This window comes from Calliphora vicina, chromosome 1 (assembly GCF_958450345.1).
Source record: "Calliphora vicina chromosome 1, idCalVici1.1, whole genome shotgun sequence".
Taxonomy (NCBI): domain Eukaryota; kingdom Metazoa; phylum Arthropoda; class Insecta; order Diptera; family Calliphoridae; genus Calliphora; species Calliphora vicina.
The window spans coordinates 148,039,123-148,058,676 of NC_088780.1; the positions used below are offsets into that span (position 1 = coordinate 148,039,123).

The following is a 19,554-nucleotide window of genomic DNA, read 5'->3' on the forward strand; positions in this document are numbered from 1 at the left end:
GTATTAGTAGATCCGTCCAAATCCATCATACGTTCCATTTTTGTTCATCGTAATTTTATAGTGCATTTTTCATATTTTCTTTAATTTTGACAAATACAACTAAAAATTTCCTAATGGTTCCATGTAGTTCTTTCGGAGCTATTATGTGTTCTGTAGAACTATTCTAGAACCAATATGAAACTAGTTCTCAATAACTACTTCCTATTTAACAATCTCTGCGTATCACTAGTGGTATGGTTGTTATCAAAGAATCTGAAGTGGTTCTGGTTATAGTCGTTCTGGAACTAGTGATTTTGAAACAAATTATATGTCTTTAAAATAATTTCTAAAAGAATATTTAAATTTTTTAGAATTTGTGAAACAAAATATTAAAATTAACTAATTTTTTGATTACACCTATGAAATGAAAGAATGTTTCTCTTGAAATTTGGAAAAAAATATTTTATAAAATCCACAGAAGTTTTAAAGATTTTGGTTGATAATTTTGAAAAAAAAAATTCAAATTATAATGATTCGTTTTCAAATGGGATATAAACATACATTCGTTTTTTTCTTCTTGGAACAGCACTTATGGTAAGATCCCTAGACATGCAAAGCATTGTGTTAAAAATAAAAAAAATTGGTTATGAGTAGGAAGAAAGAGGGAGTAGTGTTTGTGGACATTCATTGGAACTTTCCTACATTGAAAATGACAGGAAACTCTTCAGCGGAAAGTTTGTTTCACATACGGACAGTACGATTGAAAGTTTTATTTTATAAAAAAATTAGTGATCGGCACTACCAAAACCTGCCCATTGTAATGTTCCATGAAACGAATTTTCTGATTGTGGTTTTTTCATGCACAATCTTTCATATACATAATTATTTTTAAGGATTTTCGCTCACATTCGTGGTAGCTACAAGTGCCGTCCACAGGTTTAAATACAAAAGTTTAAAAAAGTATCTTATGATTCTCTGAATGTCAGAGATCAAAATCATAAACTTTCGTTTTTCAATAGTTTATAAAAACTAAACAAAAAGTCGTCTTTAGGAGGTTAATGGTTCAATTCCTAACTTCGTCCTTAGTATTTATTTATTTAATACTTGTATATTCTAACGGGTGGTTTCTTTAGACAGCTATTAATACAACAAGTAAGAGTGCTATATTCGGCTGTGCCGAATCTTATATACCCTTCACCAAATTATACTTAAAAATTTTAAATATTTTTAGGTAAACAAAATTTAATTTTTTTTATAGTTGTTTTTTTCATTTTTTGGAAAAAATTTTTTTTCGATTATTTTAAATTTTAAAATTTTTTTTTTAAATTTTAAAATTTTTTTTGGTTTTTAAAATTTTTTTTTTTGAAAAAAAATTACGGTTAAAATTTTTTTTTTCCGATTTTGACCCATTGTAGGTCCAACTTACTATGGTCTTATATACGTCGTTGCAAATGTCTTTGAAATATCTATCATTAGATATCCATATTGTCTATATTAATGTCTTAGTAATCCAGATATAGGTCAAAAATCGAGGTTGTCTTGGTTTTTTCCTCATATCTGAGCCATTTGTGGACCGATTTTGCTGATTTTAAATAGCAAAATTCTCGAAAGATTCCGAAGATATCTGGTTCTCACGAAGGTGAAGGGTATAAAAATATCAAAGCTAATAACGAAGATCAAATATCAACCCTAAAGGGAAAGGAACTGATGCCACCAAACTAGTGAGATAACTGGTTACTCGGGGGTAAGAATCGGTTTAATTTCTAAAAGGAATCCTGTTGCTATAAAATATTGTTGCCATTGGAAGGAGTCATGTGGCATATTTCAGATCTAATTTTAATAAATTTGTTTCAAGTCCTAGTTGTTGTAGCAAGAATAGTTTGCAACATATTTTATAATTTCTTCGATTTTTTAATTAGAATTAAACCAGTTATGTTATGAATAATTTCTTAAGGTTCACGATTCGTATCTTTTTTCCAATACTTCTGGTTTTACGAGACAATTGAGAAATTGTCACAAACTCCACAAAACAAATGATCATTTGGAAATTTCGTTTAGCCCTTCGCTAGTCCTTCGATAATTCTCAAAAATTACCTCCTAAATGAGTAAAAAAGTAATCTTGAGCTTTAACTAATAAGATTATTTTAGTGACAGCTATTTTGAGTTTTTAATTTTAAAAAATGTCTGGTTCTTAACTCTGTGCATTTTTAGCTATTTATATAGAATATTCTCACTCAAACTCCTCAAGATTTCAAACAAATGAATTTATATCGTTGCTTTCATTATTTCGGTAACGATATTTTATCTGTAGCAGTAGCCAGTTGAGAAGTTGGCTAAAACAGTAATTCAACTTTGATTTTATTACATATTCAAACTTTATGACAAATATTTAAAGTCTTATTATGCATGGATAATAATACTGTGGTACCAAAAAAAATGTGAAAACATTTTTTCAATACATAATAACAACATTTTTATTTTTTTTTGGAAATTTTTAACAGATTTAAATTTGTTGTTTTGCTCAGAAAGATACAAGCTTTAAGATTATGGTTGTTTAAAAAGTAGATCTGAAAAAACACTCGTAGATAAGAGTTGAAAAAGTTTTAAAAAAATATTAAAAATTTTGAAAAAATGTCTACAAATATTAATAGAATAGTGAATCTATATACATATAACTTGAAAGACCCTGTTCGTAACTTTTTAATGCCGTTTAAAAATTTATAATCGGTTAAATAATGACAGGGTTAAGAATGTTTAAATTTGAGGATCCAAAATGCCTATGTCTCGGAAATTTGACCTGCACTAGGTCATTTCCAAGTTATTTTTGAGTATAGCACAGTGTTATTAAAGTTAAATAAAAACTGCCAACATTTTCCGAGTGTAATATAACAAGGCAATTAATAACATAAACCTACAAGTAGGTATTTTCAAAATAAATGAAAAAGAAGCAGAACTCTATATCACAGATTAAGCGGGATTAAAATGAAAACTCAAATCACATCACAAAATGTTTGTTTTATCAAAGTTTTAGAAAACTAATTTTATTCCTATGAACATTTTGTTTGATTAAATAAAAAATTCATTATTAATATGAATCTTTACAAAATTTCCCACTGTACGTCAATTTGCATATATGAATAATATTTTTAATAATTTAATTATACTTATTATTTATTAATAATTAAAAAATATGCATGCAATTAATTGCATATCACTTTTCTTAATAAATTAGCACTATTACAAAAAATTTTACTAAGAATTTTTTGTTTAATTTCTTAAGAATTTAAATATTTTAGTTTTAGAAACCATATTTTCAACATCTTTTCTTAAAATACTGTTTGTTTTTGTTGCTATTGCTATTGCAGAGTGTGTGCTTTTTGTTGTTGTTGATGAAGATATTCCCAACATTATTTGTTGTTTGCAGTTTCGTTCATTTCAGAATTTCAAAAGAAATTGCAAATTTTATAAATTTTGAAGGCGTTACCTTTTTGTCATTATTATATGGCCAAAATACAAGAAGACGAAGAAGAAAAATTTCTCTAACAAATCTATATATTTTCTATTAAACTAAACTACTACTGCTTGCTACTTACTGCCAGCCACCACTACTACTGCTGCTGCCACATACTACTGCCAAGACAACAAACTGACTCTACTACTGCTAAAAAAACACAATAACAACAACAATAACTAACTAATACTCAAACAAATGTTGTTTTTGTTTTGCAACTATTGCGCATCTAACAAGACGAAGTTTACTAAAGAAATACTAGAAAAAAACAACAACAAAGAAAGAAAAATGAGCAAAGAGTTTTTCCTGGCAACAAAAAAAATATGGAAAAGAAAAGCTCACACACAAACACTCACTCACACAAGTTTTATTATTATAAACAACTCTGTTTATAAAATTGCAAACACTTTTGTTGTTCTTACTTTTGTTGTAACGATAAACTAAAGAGTTTGTTAAAATAAAATAAGAGCACAATAAAATAAACATAAAATGTTATAATAAAAGAAAAAATGCACAAGTGAGTGTAATTCCTTTAGTATTTTTACCTTTATAACTCTATTTTTTTCTGGCTGGTTGGCTGGCTATTATTTTAATGGTGTTGTTGTTGTTGCTGTCTTAAAAAAATCAACCCAATCCCACCCACTTTTGTGTTGCAGCAACAACAACTACAAAGAAAGAAACCTAAACAAACCAACCCACCTTTTTTTTTTGCTGTCTTGGTTCAATTTTCGCTTATAAAAGCAAAGAAAAACGTTAAAGAAAAGAGTGTAAAGCGTTAATATTGAGTTGTTGTTGTTGCTGCCGTATGGTTAATACTCGCTCATACATTTTCAACATTTTGACTGAACAGAAATTGTGATGCAAAACTGCCACTCACTCAAGCGAATATAACAAATGGGGATTGGTTTTTGCTAAAAGCTTGTTGCTGTATTTATTTCATGTCGACGACGTTGTTGATGTTGACGGAAAAATGTAAAGTGTTGCCACTTTGAGTGGAAAGATTTAAGGAATTTTGGTGGGTGTTAGTTGATATGCAGGTTGTTATAATGGATGTGGGCTTTTTGGGAGAACGTGTACTGGATTTTGGTAGATATTTCTATGAGAAAGACGTTGGCCAGGCCATAACTGTCAACGACGAGCGCTATAGGTTAATGATTACCTAATTCTTTTGGTGTGAATTGGATGATATGGAACCAATGACATGTGCTTTCAACAGTTCATGCCACATTGTACATTCTATACGAGAAATTTCAGGGCATGGTCATCTAATGTGTATGTGATGTCAACTGGCCACCGATATTGTGCGATTTAACCCCTTTAGACTTCTCCTTGTGATGTTTTCTTAAGTCGCAGGTCTACGTGAATAAACGACGAACCACAGCGGCCCTCTAAGCCAACATAAAACATGACATTGGTCAAATTAAGCCTAATTTATTTGCCAGAATCATGAAAAATTGGACATTTCGTATGCGCACCACCCTGCGAAGCCCTGGTGGGCATTTGCGCAATGTTATATTCCATACTTGTTATAATAATTCCATAATGGCATAGATAGGCCTTTAAAACGAATAACAAATTGATATCTAAAATGATATCTCACACACTCTTTCTTTCATTCAAATTTAAAGATAGGAAGGGCTTAATGAAAGGCCCTTTACATGTACTATCAGATTTTGGTGTAGATTTTGACAAATTTCTTTTAGAGGATAAGACATAAAGTTGGAAATTCCTTTTAATGGAAACAGGGAACTGCAATACGAACTTGAAAAGTACAGCAATTCATCATTTAGTACAATTTTAAAATTATGTTAAGTCTCCACATTACAGATTATCCGAAATATTACTTTCTTTCTTTTATGAAATGGACTTAATTATTTCAAAAAAATTAATAAAATGTTGGGCAATGTTTTGAATTTTAAAGCAAGTCAAATGAGATTTATTTATTCAGTGAAATTTGGACCAGAAAATTAAATTTCTAAAGCTCTCTATTTTGTATTGGAATCAAGTGGATTAATATTTTCTACTATTGGGTGTATGACTTAAAATGCGGGATTTACAGATGATGTATCTTTTTAACGCAGTTTTTGCTTTTAATAACTTATATTCATATTGAAGAGTACATACATATCTGTCATTTATTCTCACTTAGTTGTAGAAAAACAAAGTTTTTTTTTGCTTCGAAAATGTCGAGTTTTGTACCAACGACTTGTCATATGCGCGAAGTTTTGCTTTACTTCTTATGATGAATGTATTTCATCGGTTTCAATGTACGATAAATGGTTTGTGCGGTTCAGAAGTGGTGATTTTAACACGGAAGACAAAAGTCGCCGAGGACAGCCAAAAAAATTTGGAAGACCTAGAATTGGAGGCATTACTCCATGAAGATTGCTGTAAAACTCAACATGAACTTGCAAAATCTTGGGATTCAATTCAAGTAGCAATTTCAAACTGTTACGAATGAAATCCGAGAGACCTTAAAAGACGATTTTGTATGTCCGAAATTATGCTTTTACGCTATAAAAGAAAATCATTTTTGAACCGAATCATTACTTGCGATGAAAAACGAATCCATTACAATACCCCGAAGCTTAAGAAAACGTATGTGAAGCCCGGCCAAACAGCCGAATCAACACCAAATATCCATGGCGCTAAGGTAATTATCTGTATTTGGTGAAATTTGACCAAATCGTCACAGGGAACCTTTACCGAATGCAACTGATTCGTTTGAAGCGAACATTGGCCGAAAAGCGCCTAGAGTATGATATTCTATCATGAAAACACTAGGCCACATGTTGCAATACAGGTTATAATATATTTAGATTGAAGTGCTTTTGCTTCTCCTGCTTTATAGTCCAGACCGTGCAACGTCCGACCGATCGATGCAGAACGCTCTCTCTGGGATACACTTCACTTTGGAACAGAGTATCCGAATTGGCTTGATTCGTTCTTGGTATCAATAGATGAGCAGTTCTCGCAGGCTCGGAATTCATATGTTGCCAGAAAGATGGGAAAACGTCATAGCTTAGACCCCTTTCACACTGGGCAATTTAGTTGCGCAAGTCTCTTGCCCAACAACTAAACAGCATGCAAAATTTTCTTCACCTTAACCCGACATAACTAAATTGCCTAGTGTGAAAGGGGTCTTACATTGCAAATTTTATTTATCAATTTGTCCTTTGGTAATGCAGACTTTCATTCAAATGCCAAAATTACCTCTTCTTTTTAATCAGTACAAAAATATTCTTATGCCTCCACTACTATGAATGTCGGTGGGATATTCATTTTCAGTTTTTAAGTATTTTGGTTCTTATTTATTATAAAAACTAAAGATTTGCATTCTTGACCCACTAAGCAATTTTACTGGAATTCAAGTTGAAAGCAAGTGTAATTCAAGCCTTGAATTATAGTCAAGCAAATGAATTACACTTTATTTCAATAGCATTCTCCAGTAAAAACATAAATGCAAGCCACTTTACTTCAGTAGCATTCTCCAGTAAAAAAATAAATGCCATGTTTTTTGTTTGAAAATATTTAATTTTTTCAAATTTTTTTTAAGTTTAAAACATACATTACATTTGCATTCAAGTCAAATTCCAATAAAATGTTCAAGTGCTTTAATTATTATAGTATTATAATTGGATTATAAAATAAGAGTCGATTGGAAATATTTAATACATAGGTATCCAAATTTAAATAACAAACATAAGAAATTCATATAGGTAATTTCCGCAAGCTTTCTTGGGAGCTCCTACATTTCGCACTTATTGGCAACACTCTGCAGGGAGCCAACTTAAAAACAAATACTACAACAACAAATACACTCTCATATAAGCCATTATACCTTACGTTTCATTTATAGCAATAGCAAATGCTTTAAAACAGTCAAGCAAAATTCGTTTCATTTTTTTTTTTATGTTTTATATTATTTTTTGGTTTTGCCTTTTTTTAACACACAATATGAAGTGATTATAAGCCGTCTCATTTCATCTAAAGACAAATAAATTTCAAATAAAAAAATTGCAACAACAATAATAACAATAACATTTAAGAAGCACAAGAAGAGGCAACAAATACTAATGTAAAAAATTAAGTATATTATAAATAATAAGAGTAAATATGTTTAAAGAGTTTATAAATTATATTAAGAGTAATAGCCAACAATTAAGAGCAATGAAATTATTAATAAAAGGAATTTATTATTAAAAAATTAAAGGAAATTTGGGAAAATTTTAATAATTTAAGGAAAAGTAATTTATTTAAGGCATAATTTAATGTTTAATTATTAACAAATTATTAAAGATAAATTCGCCGCATTATAAGGAGAGCCTTCAAAATTCATACTCTTAAATTAACAAGTTCTTTTTTTGCTTCAACACAAAAATGATTTATACACATGCGCTTTTCTCTTTAACAGATTTTCTGTTTGTTGTTCTTGTAGTTGTAGTGTAGTTGGGTGTTTTGGTTTGTATTGTTGTTGCTGCTGCTATGTGTACTGTATTTGAATTGTAGTATATTGTCTCTTTCTGTTGTATGTTATTTATGGCCCTCATAAACAGGTAGTTTTCCTTGTCTTACCCAGGCGTTTTAACAGGCAGGCATTTAAAAATAAAATTTATTTGAAAATATCTGAGTTTTAATGGCACAATTGTTGCTTACCTACCTACAATCATACAGACATACATCTATCCATATCCATCCATCTACGTACGTACCTATCGTACCGTACCGTACAGAGCGACCGACCGAGCAACCATCCATTAAAACCAAAGAAAACATATGAGAGTCAATCTACTACCACTACTACAGCTACGTAGAAGAAGAAAACGTATATCTGTGTGTGCTGTGCTGAGTTGTGTGTAGAAAAATGACGTATACACTCTCACGTTTTTGAGGAAAAAGTATCTGTGTGTTTGGTCGTTTATTTACCCCCGCCAAGTTTAGTTTTCGAAGTGATTGACAAGCCCAGTGTGTATTTGCCTTCGAAACGCGTACGACGTGCTGTGCTGTGTTATAGACGACACGACGAGTAACAAAAAGAACAACAAGAAGACAACACAAAACAACAATAATTCATTAAATAAAAATTTATAACAATAAAACACAAAATATTATTTATAATAAATATTTTACAAAAAATTAACTTCCAACTATCAAAGCTTGAAAGTTTCAAATATTGTTACAAAATCTAAATCTAAACAAAAGTTTTTCTCAAAAAGCAAAAATAACGTCGGCAAAAAATTTTTGCAAAAAATATATAAAAACAACAACAAATTATGTGTTGAAATATTGAAAAAAAAATCAAACTGTATTTAAAGAAAATAACACAGCATTTTGTTAATTAAAAACTTGAAATAAAACGTGAAAATTGTTAACGGTAACGGGTTTAAAAGAAAAAGGAACTTTGGCGTTTAAACACAACAAACAAATAGTTAGCAGCCCCTAAAAGCTACAGCAATATTTACAACAGAAAATAATAAAAACAATAAAAGTGTAAACGGTAAAAAAGCCGTCGCTTTTTTTTCGCGCGCGCGATTTTTTTCGTTTTGGTTTTCAATAAAAATTTTCAGTTATTTATTTCGTTTAATTTACAAAAACTCTAATTTTTCCACACAAACAAAATCTCAATTTTAGAGGAACTGTGATAACAACAACAACTGTAAATTAAAATTAAAAAGCAACATTTGTTTTGTTCTAACTAATGTATACGATTTAAACATTATTAACATAAAAACAAAAATCCTCTTCATTTTCGTTTTGTAATTAAAGACCTTAATTTATTTCAAACATCAAAAACAAAAAAAAATTAACACTTCAATAACAAAAAATGGATTTATGACATCTACTTCAGAAAAATTACCAAATATTCTAAACACTACTACTACAACCCACTGTAGAGAAGAACAAAACAAGCCTACACAACTGTAAAAATTTAAATTAAAAATAAATAATTTTTTTAAAAAAAACCAAGCAACAACAACCATTTTTACTAAACAACAAAAAGAAAATTTTGTATACGAAAAGAAAATTTCAAATTTCATTTTTAAAAATATCTAAATCTAAAAAGAAAAAAATCCAAAAGAAATATTTAAATATATAAATGTGCCTAACATAACCAACCAAAACCATTTAAACAACAACAAAATACATATATTAAATAACAAAAATAATTATTTAAAATAATAAGCAAAGAAAAAGAAGAAATTTTAATTTTAAAAGTGACAAGTGTTTTTGTTTTTTTCCTCCAAAAAAAAAAAATTTCTTTCTTTCAAATAATCTTAAAAAAAGTGCTTAACTCAATAAATTAATAACTAAATAAGAAATTAAAACAAAAAATAGATTTCTTTTATAAAAAAAAGTAAATTAAAAAAATCTACACTTCAATTTTCTTCGCCGAGATCAAAGTTGAGTGTAGTTTTTTTCGTTTGTTTAAATTCTTTTTACTAAAAAGTGGCACAAATCGGGTTGGACGTAGCTCCTAGAGCATTAATGGCTCAACCTAGGGTGAGTATTTCAATTTTATGTTTTGTTTTAGTTATAAAAAAAATTAATCTTAAGGAAAAAGCAGTTATTTGGAAAGTGTTATAAAAAAAAGTTTTTTAAAAAAAATTTTTTGCGACGGCAAAATTTTTTTAAAATTGAAATTTATTTTTTTATTAAAGGAATTTCTTACAGTTTTGATAAGTTCTTTTTGGTACCTTAACTAAAGTATTTTCAAACTGGTTTCTATTGGTTTGCGATAATTTCAAAACTATATGATGTTTATACAAAATCGTTATAAAATTTGCAAATATTTTCATGAAATCAGTTTGAAATCATCAGTTTTACGTTAATTCAAAATCTTTCAAATTGGTTTTGAAGAAAATTGTTTATATTTCTATATACGTGGTGACAATTTAAAGAATTTCTTTAAATTGTGATCTCATATTTAAAATACTCAAATTAATATAAATAATTGCTAAGTTCTCTAGGAAATATCACTACTTTTTTCAGTCAACATTTTGAAATAATAGGTTTCAACTTTTGTTATTACATTTTCAGGGCCTTGTAGAAAATCGTTTATACTTAAAAATAATTCCAAAATGTTCTTAAAACCGTGTTCTTTAGATTCCTAGCAAAATTGTTTCAAACATTTTTATGATTTCATAAACATTTGCATCATAATGGCAAAAATAGTAGAATTTTAAATTCTTTAAATTAAAGAAAATCTAAATGTTAGATGCCGATTCAATTCGTTGCTAGTTAAATAAATTGATAGTGTGTAATTCTAATATATTTGTAAATTATAGGATCAGACCAAGTAATTACAATTAGAGAAAATTTACAATATTAACAAGGGCATCTTTAGTAACAAATTTCCCATAAAATTGTATAATTTCTGTGAAACAAATTGTTAAAATGATCGCGACTTTCGGGGGTCTATTTACCATATTAATAATAAAAACATTTTGTTTCAAAATATAAATATCGTCATTCTCAAATAATCTTTGTTGAGCAAGAATTGATTCCAAATTTCTGCAATTCATATGGCTCTTTGCAAATTCAAAATAAAAAATTTAGCAAATAATTTGTTTGTTATAATAAATTTTGAAATCCTTATTTTCAACTAAAAATAAAATTTTTTTGAACACATTTTTCTATTAAATAATAGACCATATCTAGCTAAAATAATAGTATAAATTTCATAAAGATCTGATAAACACAATGGAAGTTATCAACATTCAAAAATTTTGCAAATAATTTGTTTGTTATAAAAAATTTTAATTTCTGAAATCATAATTTTCAACTAAAAATTAAACTATTTATTTACATTTGTTTAAGAAATAATAGACCATATCTAGATGAATTAACAAAATAACTTTCATTATAATATGACTTAGATAACAGAAGATATGAAGGTTCAAAAATTTTAAAAATAATTTGTTTGTTAAAAAAAATTTGAATTCATAATTTTCATTTAAATAGAAAACTTTATGTTAATATTTCTATATTAAAAGATAGACCATATGTGCATGAAGTAATAATACAAATTTCATAAAGATTTCATAAATACAACGGTAGATATGAACATTCAAACATTTAACAAAAACTGATTTTCAATAAATTTTTTTTAATAAAATTTGCTTAATAACAAAATCTTATTTTGTTTATAAATATTCAATTTGTATTACTTTTATATGAATTGTTTTACTTCAAATAGTTTTGTTATGCTTCTATTTTAATATTTGAATGTGTTAGATTTTGTTTTCATTTTTATTTTGACTTGTTAATTTGAGTTGAGAGAATTATATCAAAATTGTTTTAACTACATTTAATTACTGATAATATCTTTAAATTCAACAGGGATTGATCAATTATCTTTAAGCACGCAGCCAGTGTTTAGTACAACAATGTTTCTAAAACTGTTGGCAACATGTGGCTAACAGCTAAAAGTTAAAAAAAAGATTTTGTTAAAAACAAACAAACAACACAATAGTTATTTAAATAAATAAAAAATAAGGAAACAAATATGAGAATTTAAATAAATAAAAAATTAAGCGAAATTAATAAAAATGAGAAATTGTGGCAAATTTTTTGTCGCCAGTTGTATAGTTCAAAGATGGGAGTGGGAATTGTTAAAAATAAAATTAGTTTTTATGTGTTAAAGAAACAAGGAATTTTTAAGTTTTAAAGTTTAAAATAGAAAAATTAAGATATTTTAATGAAATAAAAGCTAAAATTTTGTTTAAAAATTGAAGAAAATTTCAAAATGTATTTTTTAATAATTTGTTTTGTTTGAGTATTTTGAAGATAGTTTCTATTGTTTTTTATTTAGTTTAATAATAAAAATTGATTATTTTATTTAATATTATGTAGTTTGTTTTGGCTTTCTTCTTTCATTTTTCATTTGAGTGTTAAATTTATTTAATTTATTTTTAACGGAAATTATGTTTAATTAAATTAACATGGTTTGCTGTTAAAGCTGGCATAAAAAGTCTTAAAATGTGCGTGAGTGCTTAGAGAAAAAGTTCAAATATTTTTTAAGAAAAAAAACCCAAGTGTTTGCGTAAATTTTGAAATTTTCTTTAAAAAAAAAATAGTAATGTTTAAGAAATTAAATTGATAATAAAAAAACTTAAGAGTGTGTATTAAGAAAATAAATTGCGTGCTGATGGTTCATTTAATTTAATGAGCCACGGCGTGCAGCACAAACTTATCTAAATGATTTTTTTTGCTTCTTTTTTTAAACAACAAACAAACAAAAAATTTAAGCTTCTTTTTAGCTTGTAATGTTTTCTTAAATTAAAAGTAATTTGCTTAAAGTATTAAAAATTAAACCAACAAATATAAAAAATGTTTAGCAATTTGAAAGTAAAGGAAGTTTTGTTTATAACTCAAACCGTTACTAGATATAAAGTGATATGTTTTAAATTATATGTTAAGTTGTAAATTTGAGTACATAAACACTTGTAAGGCCAGGCTTAACAAGAATACAAACAAACAACAACAAAAAAATGCAACTTCTTTAAAAACATATTAAGCAATTTTCTTAAGAAATTATTATTAAACACAATTGTGGCAATTGTTAGAGACATTCCTTCCAAAGAAGTATAATTATATTCAGCCAGCCTGCCACACTCTAATTTCATAAGCACGCAATTGCAACATTATCGTCTTGGCACATTCATGCTGCATGTAAAGAAGTGTTTGCAAAATGTTGCAACCAAAAAAACAAACAAACACACACAACCAAATATGCAAATAAACAAAAAAAATTAAGATATTTAACAAAAAAAAGAATAATATTTTAAAAAAATGAGTTTTATACACATAATTACAAATTACAAGAGCAAAAAAACAAAAATATTTCCAAAAATAAACATTTGCAAGGTTTAAAAAATATTTATATTTTTCTGCCGCACACATTTAATTTGTTGGTTGCATTGCCTTCTTTTATGCATTATTAAACAAATAAATAAATTAAACAAAAGTAAAATTGCACATGTTTTTCATTTGGATGATGGCACCGGCAATTTTCGTTTATTTTGATGACCTGCCATTTAAAAAAACAAAACAAATAAAAACGAAATTAAATATTAAACCATTAAAATAACCATAATATTTAAACATTTTAACATAAACTACTCTGCTTTATTAAAAAACCAAACAATTTTATTTTATCTATACAAAAAAATCACCTGAATCTGTCTGTCCTGTTTATTCTTTTATTTTTATTTTTGGTTGTAAATATATAGTTCATTTAAATATTAGTGTTAATTGTTTAAATCAATAACATTTAAGTAGCTTTAAGGTTTTTATATTGAATTGTTAGATTTGTTTTAGATAAATACTTCAAAATAGAACAAGTGTAAATTTGTTAAGACAACATTTATTAAAAGCAGTTAAAAATTTCATACAAAAAACTTCTATAATGGAAATCAGTTTAAGAGCGCAATTGTTGCCCAAAAAGGTGTAAATATTTTAAAAGATCAACAGACCATAATGAAAACAGATTTGTTAAAATCTAGCTACATTCAAATTATAACTTTATAAGCTAATAAATCTAAGAGTTATAGCCGAAATTTTATTACAAAAAATCAAAGGAATAGCTTAAATATAACACCAGTTAGAAGCCTTAGGGCTGAGTAAAGTCAAAAGCAGTTTTCCTAGCTCAATTTTTGTTGAAACCATGAACAAGTTGCATTAAAATGATCTAAAGAACTTCAAATTTATTACATAGATATCAATAACTTGAGTTTGTTTTGATAGAAAATCTCACAAATCGGCTTAAAAACTGAAATTTTGTAAAAAAAACAAGATTCGAATTATTTAATTTTTTTTTTGTTCAAATTTATTTAATAGAATTTTTTAGTAGTTGCTTCTTATCACCAACAATTTGTTGGAAATCTTTAAAATATAAACCTTTTTTATTAATTAGTTCAAAAAAATTAGATAAACTTGCTCAATTGATTAAAATTTCGGAGAAAAGCTTTTCCGAAGGACCATTTTATAATAAAATAATATATATTTTCAAATATGTTTTGAAAATTAAAATTTAAAATGAAACTTTTATAGAAAAAGTTTTAAGAACGCTAAAGCAATATTTTACTTAAATAATTAGGAAGTTGAAAACATTTTGTGAAAATAAAAGTGAAGCCGAAGGACCATAACAACATTAAATATAGTTTTGTCTAAGATATTTGATCGAATTAGGAATTTAAAAACAAATAATTGTAGTTTAAAGGAAAACAGCAATCATAACAAGTACGATTTACTATACTTTGATACCAAAGTCATTTCTCAACTTTAAAACAGTACAAAAATTACTTGTCGAAGGACCATTAAAATATAAAATTAAATTTCTTTTAAAATATTATGACACTTCAAGTCTTAGAAGTAAAATAATAAAGTTAAAACCAAAATATTGTAAATTATTGCTCAATTCTTGTTAAACTTCCAGAATTTATTTACAAGAGACATTTTATCAAATTAAAAGGGAAGCCGAAGGACGATTTATAATTTAAATCAAATTTCTTTTCAAATATTATGACACTTCAAGTCTTAGAAGCAAAGTAATTAAGCTAAAAACAAAATATTGCTAAATTATAGTTAAATTTGCAGAATTTATAAACAGGAGATATTTTATCAAAGTAAAAGAAAAGCCGAAGGACCTAATACAATATTGAATATAAGATTGTTCAAAATCTTTAATTCAATTTAGGTATTAAAAGGAAACTTTAAACTTTTTACTTAATATTGTAATACAGTTAAGCTTTATTTAAAAATTTTGGAACAACAGCGTTTTTGTAACACAAACTTCTAGAGAAATGTTAGGCCGAAGGACCATAGTAAGTTTACAAAAATGTCTCTAACATCTTACCACAATTTAAGTTACAAAATAAAAATATTTGAACTAAAGCTTAAAGGTTTTTCTTGTTTAAATAAAATTTTCATTTAAATATTTTTAAAATTTTGTCTTAAAAAGCTATATTAATTAAAGCTAAAATCTACACAAATAACAAGTTAAGGAAATATTTAACAAACTTTTATATCAAAAACTTTTAATTAAGAGCACAAACATTAAAATTTATTTGTCGAAGGACCATATAATTTTTCGAATATATTTTATTTGAGATATTATATTTTTTTAGTAAAGAAATTTAAAAGTAAACACCTAAACAATGTTTACTATTCGAATTTTTAAATTACAGCCTTTTTATTTAAATAAAAAATAAATAAATTAGTTGAAGAAGAACCAATGTTTACAAAATATTTTCATTGAAATAGTTTATTTTATTTAGGTTTTAGACGTAAAATATTAAAGCAAACCCTAAAACAAATGTAAACCAAGGATTTGTAATGATAATTTTGAAATTACAGCCTTTCTTTTTGAGAAAAATCTAGTTAAATTAGTTGCCGTAGGACCATATAATAATTGAAAGACAATTTTATTTAAATATTTTTTTTTAAATTTTTATTGAGAAAAAAAATATTCTAGTACAATTTCAAAATGTTGGAAATGAATGATATATGTCCCGCATTTCTAAGTAAATCCTCTGTAGCAGTAAAACAAATTAAGAAATTATTTGTGGAAGGACCATAAGCAATGAAAATAGTATTTTCTTTTAGTTTTAGAAGCGAAATATTGTAACAAACTCTTCAACAAATATAAATGAATGATTTTCTTTAAGAATTTTGAAACTGTCATATTTTTATTTATGAATAAGGTAGAAAAATTAGTTGTCGAAGGACCTTTAAAAAATTGAACAAAGTAGTGAAATCCTTTTTTTTAAAACGAAATGTTGTGATAAAATCTAAAATTATAACAAAACAATGTTATATTTTAAAAATTTTCAATGTAGAGCCTTTGCTTTGAAAGAAAATATAGATAGATTTTGTGGTAGAGAGATTATTTAATAATTAAATCATATTTTCTGTTAAATATTTAAGTAATTATTGTTGAAACAGCTAAATATTTTGGTAGATCATTTTAATCTAACAAATGACTAATATGTTGATACAATTTTTAAACTAATGTCTTTTTTTAAATTATATAAAGATAAATAGTTGGCTGAAGGACCATTTTGAAGACAAGTTTCTTTTAGTTATTTTTTTAAGACAAGTTTTAGTATAAAAATTATATAGTAATTCCTACAACTATTAACAATTTAAGTCTAAATGTAGCTAGTTATTACAAAATTTTATTTAAAATTTATTTTTAAATATTTGTGAGAATTTGTTAAAATTTTTTTTTTTGTTAACAAAATTTTTAGCTAATTTTAATTGTAATAAAATGAATTTATAACTAATTTAAAGTTTTATATGTTATATGTTTTATAGAACACTAAATCCTAAGCATACTTTTAGGCAGACAAATTTTCTTAGAAATTTAGCCTAGTTTCTGGGATATATTTTTAATTTGTTTTAAGTTTCCTTTAAATTTCTGTAATAAAAATCATATTTATTAAAAATTTATTTCTATTTTGTTTTATTTCATTTGATTTATAAAAAAAATACCATAAAAATTGATTTCTTTTTGTTAGAGCAATTAACAGAAAAAACAAAGTTATAAATATTGCTTTAACATGCCTTAAAAATTAATTGTCTAACACCATTTAAACCCTATAACAAAAACCAAGAAAAATTTCACAAAAAAACAAACCTCAAATCAAATACATATAAGGAAACTCAAAACTAAACAAGAAACACAATTTATGGGAGTGTTAAACATTTGTCTTTAATAAAAAAAATCTATAAAAATATTTCTCAATAAAAAAAAGAAAACACCCTCAAAATAAAGGAATACAGAAACAAAAACAAGTAATTAAATAAGTTAAAAAAGGAATTTAGAAAAAAAACTAATGACCCCTAAATAATATTTAATTAAAAAATAAAACAAATTTTCTTTAAATTATTTATTTTCTAAATGCATATTTTTGGTTTCAAAACAAATGTTGCATATAACCTTTAAAAAGCAAATTGTTGCTTTATTATAGAAAAAAAAATACAACAAATAGTTATTAAAACCACTCTAAACTGTCTGTAAATGTGTCTGGTTTTTAAAATAACAAATACTTTTGCATATAAATTTCTATATACCAAAAACAAATACATACAATACCTACATACAAATTTAGCAATATTTTTTTCTACTATTTTTCAAGTCGAGTGGTAGTTTTATATAGCTACATACATATAAGGCCATTAAAGGTTCACCCAGATCTTTTTTTATTTTTTTTTTGCTAAAAATCCAAAAAAAAAGAAAACATAGATACAAAAGTGCAGGGCAAAAGCAAAAAAAATTTGCATACGGGTTGTACACACGTTGCAGCAACAGCAACAACTACAACAACAGATAATATGAATGCAATTTTATCATGGTTGCAGCATTAGCAAATAGGAAACATACATGCATACTACATAACAAAACTACGACCTAAAAACCAAAAAGTTAGAAAATACCAACTACACACAAACATTCCAAAATAATGCCTTAAAAATACCTACAACATTTGAAACTCTCCTAAAATTGTTTCTATATTTTTCTGTATTTTTTTATTTTGGTTTAACTAAACTTTCTATACCTAAAAACACAACCAACACATTCATTGTCACTTTTATATGGAAAATGTATATAAAACTTTGTATATAGGAATGTATCTGTATACTGTGCATATGTATAGCAAAAACACATGGTGTTGGTATTTGAATATTGCCACAAAATTGCAAACAATTCGCAATATTGCTGCAGCACAATAACAAAAAAAGAAAAAAAGTAAATGATAGGAAAAAAAGGCAAACAAATGTTGGTGACCATTGTTTTTAGTTTTTGATTTTTACACACTCTTATGTATAGAAAAATCTCTAACAACATTTTAGATTTTTTGTTGTTGTTGTTGCAACATTTTCAAGTTCATGTTGTTTGTTTGGTATAATATTTTCATAAAAATGAAATTTATATGTTAGAATACAAAATATGTTTTATGTATTGTAGGTTTGTTTGTTATAATAAAATTGCATTGCATATACATATTTTGTTTTTACTGTTGCGTAGATGATGATAAAAAGCTTTTATATGCTCATGCAACACTTTGGTTGTTGCAGCAAAAAAACAACCGAACAGGAACAACAAACATTGTATTTATACATTTGTATAAAAAGGCTTTTTAGTTGGAATGTTTTGTAGATGAAAGTGATTAAATGATTTATGGGCACAAAATGGTTTTAGTTAGATTTTATATTGTAGTTATAAAATGAAAAAAACTAGAACAGAAAGGCATAGAAAATAAAATAAAACATATAAGAAATTAAATTAAAACAAATATTGCATATAAAAATGCAGCAGTAGTTCCTTTTAAAATAAAAAAATTAAATTTAAAAGAAATGATTCAACATTTTGTTGAAAAATTTCCATAAATGAAAAAATTAAGAAATTTTAAAGTTAGCTTGCTTACTTAAATTGGCAACATGTTGGAGCAACATATTTTAATTCCAATTTTGATTCTATTAATTTTAAAGATAATATAATTATGTTAAATCAATGAAAAATCTTTAAAATTACTTAAGAATTTAGCTTAGCAACATGTTGCTATGGAAAATTTGGTAAACATTTGAGATATTTTGTAAAATTTGTTAAAATTTTTAAAGAAAAACTTGTTTAACCTAAATTATTATAAAAGAACAAGAAAAATTCCAACCATTTTTATAAAATATATATTTTTCAAAAAAATTTTGGTTCTGCAACATGTTGCAGCAACATTTTTTCCACACCATTTTTTGGAAATTTTTAAGTTAATTGAAAAATTAATATAAATAAGTAAAATTATTAAAAATCTTGATTATTGCTTAATGTTTTAGCTTAGCAACATGTTGCTAAAAGAAATATAGAAATATTTGAGATATTTTGTTAATTTTTTTAATATTTAAAGCAAAAACATGTTGCTAAAACAATTTTTTAAAGGAAAATTATTTCTTCTTTGAATATTAATAAGTCGAGAGAATTTCATGATTTTTTATTTATTAATTTAAGCTGTATAGTTAAATTTGTTTTAGCAACATGATGCTGAAACATTTTAAAATTTTACAAT

The 19,554-nt window shown here is 25.9% G+C and overlaps 1 protein-coding gene across 2 annotated transcripts in view; it reads left to right on the forward strand.

Annotated features, from left to right (window-relative positions):
- Window positions 1–9,692: 9,692 nt before the first annotated feature.
- hth (homothorax) overlaps window positions 9,693–19,554 on the forward strand; it is a 188,852-nt gene continuing 178,990 nt past the window's right edge. The window contains exon 1 of one of the 2 annotated variants that reach the window (XM_065516109.1): window positions 9,693–9,991. In XM_065516109.1, the coding sequence (XP_065372181.1) occupies window positions 9,977–9,991 (15 nt within the window). In that variant the 5' untranslated portion in view covers window positions 9,693–9,976. The remainder of the gene's footprint in view (window positions 9,992–19,554) is intronic. The other variant, XM_065516110.1, reaches the window with a different exon arrangement.